This window comes from Eimeria acervulina, genomic scaffold, assembly GCF_000499425.1.
Source record: "Eimeria acervulina Houghton genomic scaffold, Eah_scaff1967, whole genome shotgun sequence".
NCBI lineage: Eukaryota > Apicomplexa > Conoidasida > Eucoccidiorida > Eimeriidae > Eimeria > Eimeria acervulina.
Genome location: NW_013550070.1, coordinates 888 through 3,462, shown reverse-complemented (window position 1 = coordinate 3,462; position 2,575 = coordinate 888). Strand labels below are relative to the sequence as shown.

The 2,575-nt window shown below is 45.9% G+C and overlaps 1 protein-coding gene across 1 annotated transcript in view; it reads right to left on the bottom strand.

Annotated features, from left to right (window-relative positions):
* Positions 1-1,768: 1,768 nt before the first annotated feature.
* Positions 1,769-2,575, bottom strand: part of EAH_00064290 (hypothetical protein) — a gene marked incomplete at both ends in the record, with an annotated part of 1,694 nt that continues 887 nt past the window's right edge. The window contains 2 exons of the mRNA XM_013396734.1: positions 1,769-1,833; positions 2,182-2,339. Coding sequence (XP_013252188.1) covers positions 1,769-1,833; positions 2,182-2,339 — 223 coding nt within the window. The remainder of the gene's footprint in view (positions 1,834-2,181; positions 2,340-2,575) is intronic.

The window sequence follows — 2,575 nt, the reverse complement described above, 5'->3', positions numbered from 1 at the left end:
GGCTGCGGTGAAGACGCATCTTCATATAGACCAGCTGATTAATTGAGGTCTAGAGTTTATGATTCATGGTTTAGGGTTTAGGGTTGCGAAGGGTTTAGGGTTTAGGGTTTAGTGTTTAGGGTTTAGGGTTTAGGGTTAAATAGGCTGGTTGTTTATAGAGTTTAATGGCTTATCGGTGTACGAGGGAGGTTTAGGGTTTTTTGATAATGTTCGGGGCAGAGTAGGGTTTAGGGTTTAGGGTTTAGGTGTAAGGGTTTAGGGTTTAGTTTGGCCTATCTTGTACTGCCGGCTAGGGTTTAGGGTTTACGGCTTAGGGTTTAGGGTTTAGGGTTAGGGTTTGTCGGTGGCGCTGTAGGAAGTTGTTATTTCATTCATAATTTGAGAATGCAATCGTCTGTTGAGTTTCGAAAAGCTAGGGTTTGGGGTTTAGGGTTTAAGGGCTAGGGTTTAGGGTTTAGGGTTTAAGGGCTAGGGTTTAGGGTTTAGGGTTTAGGGGGAAGGCTCCGACGAGGTGACCTCGGGGGCCCCGTTGCTGCTGCTGCTGCTGCTGCTGCTGCTGCTGCTGTTGGCGTTGCTTCTGCTGATGTCTCGATGCATGCATGCAGTTTTTTTGTATGTTTTATTCGAAATATTAGATCTGAATCCTTTGAAGTTAGGGTTTAGGGTTTAGGGCTTAGGGTTTAGGGTTTGCGGTCTCCAGGGCCAGCGCCCTCTCTCGCCCTGCAGTCGCTGCCTTTGCTGCAGTATTTTTTGCTTAGGATCTCCTAATTAAATCTTCGTTCATTGTTTATATTGAATTGAAATGAGATACACTCTTTTTTGAGGGTTTAGGGTTTAGGGTTTAGGGTTTAGGGTTTAGGGTTTCTCTAGCCAGGCTCGCATCTGTGTGTGAGTCTATTTCTCCTCGGCTATGAAGGGTTGCTGCCCTAGGCAGCGTTCCCCTCATGGATTAGGGTTTAGGGTTTAGGGTTTATGGATTAGGGGTTTAGGGTTTAGGGCTCAGGGATTAGGGTTTAGGGTTTAGGGTTTAGGGTTTTCGTCCCCTAAACCCTAAACCCAATTACCAGTCGGTGTCTCCTCGTATATTTCGGCAAGGGTTTATAATTAGGGTTTATAATTAGGGTTTATTATGAGGGTTTATTGTTATTTATTATTTTTTATTATTGATTACTAGGGTTTGTGAGTGTTTATAAGGGTTTAGGGTTTAGTTGTTAATTAGGATGTATTAGGGTTTATTAGGTTTAACTAGGATATATATTATTGTTATTACTGCCGATTAGGGTTTAGAGTTTAGTGTTTACTGTTTAGGGTTTAGGGTTTAAAATTTAGTGTTTACTGTTTAGGGTTTAGGGTTTAGGGTTTAGGGTTTAGGGTTTAGGGTTTAGGATGGACCCTCGTGGTTTGTTGTTGTTGTTGGGTTGGGGTATAGCGTTGCTGATGGGAATAGCAGTAATATGTTTTTGTGTATTTGTTTGTAGACGTAAGTCATCATCAGCAGCACATAAGCAGCAGCAGCAGCAGCAATGCAGCAGCAGCAAAGAAATAGAGTTAGTGCATTCAGATTATATACATCTACAGACACCGCATGAAGAAGAAAAACAGCTGCTGCTGCAGCGGCTTCAGAAAGGAGGTTTTGAATGTCCTAGGGCTCTTCGTTTATGTATAAGAGAGCTGCAGATACACCTCGCTGCAGCAGAAGCAACTCATAATGCATTAAAACAAGCTCTTCAACATAAACAAAATATCTTTACTAACCCTCCTACCCTTCTTATTGAAGCCTGGCTTGTGCACGGAGAGCTCTACCCAGAAAGAGACGCAGAACAATACCCCAATCTAGGTATACACCCCAAACCCTAAACCCTAAACCCTAAACCCTAAACCCTAAACCCTAAGCTCTAAACAGTATAGCATTTGACCATTAACCCTAAACCCTAAACCCTAAACCCTAAACCGTAAGCTCTAGACAGCAGAGCATTTAACCCTTAACCCTAAACAGTAAACACAGTAGCATTTGGATTTGCTGCATTTGCTGCTGCTGCAGATATAGTGCTGCCGTTTTCAACGGCTCCTCGGGCTCGGGGTTCTTTTCCTTCGTTTGCCGGCTGTCTTCGTCATAAATCTTTACAAGAAGATGATGTCTTTGTGGGGTCTCTTCCGTTTTGTTCAACGGCGCCCCCTCACTCTCGAATGTTTTTGCAAGCCCCTCTTCATGCTGCAGCAGCACCTCCTCAGACTCCTCCTCCTGCTTCTCCTGCTGCTGCTGCTGCTGCTGCTGCACCTGCTGCAGATACTGCTGGTGGTGGTTCTGGTGCTGTTGCTGCTGCTGCTGCTGCTTCGCACTATGGGAAGCCCTATAATGGCAGCAGCAATCCATGGAGGGGCCCCCTGGAGGGTACTGTAGGGGGCCCCCTAGAGGGTACTACTATGGGGGCCCCCTTAGAGGGTACTACTATAGGAGGCCCCCTAGAGGGTACGATGGGGGCCCCCCTGGAGGGTATTACTATAGGAGGCCCCCTGGAGGGTATTACTATGGCGGCCCCCTTAGAGGGTACTGCTATGGGGGCCCCCTTAGAGG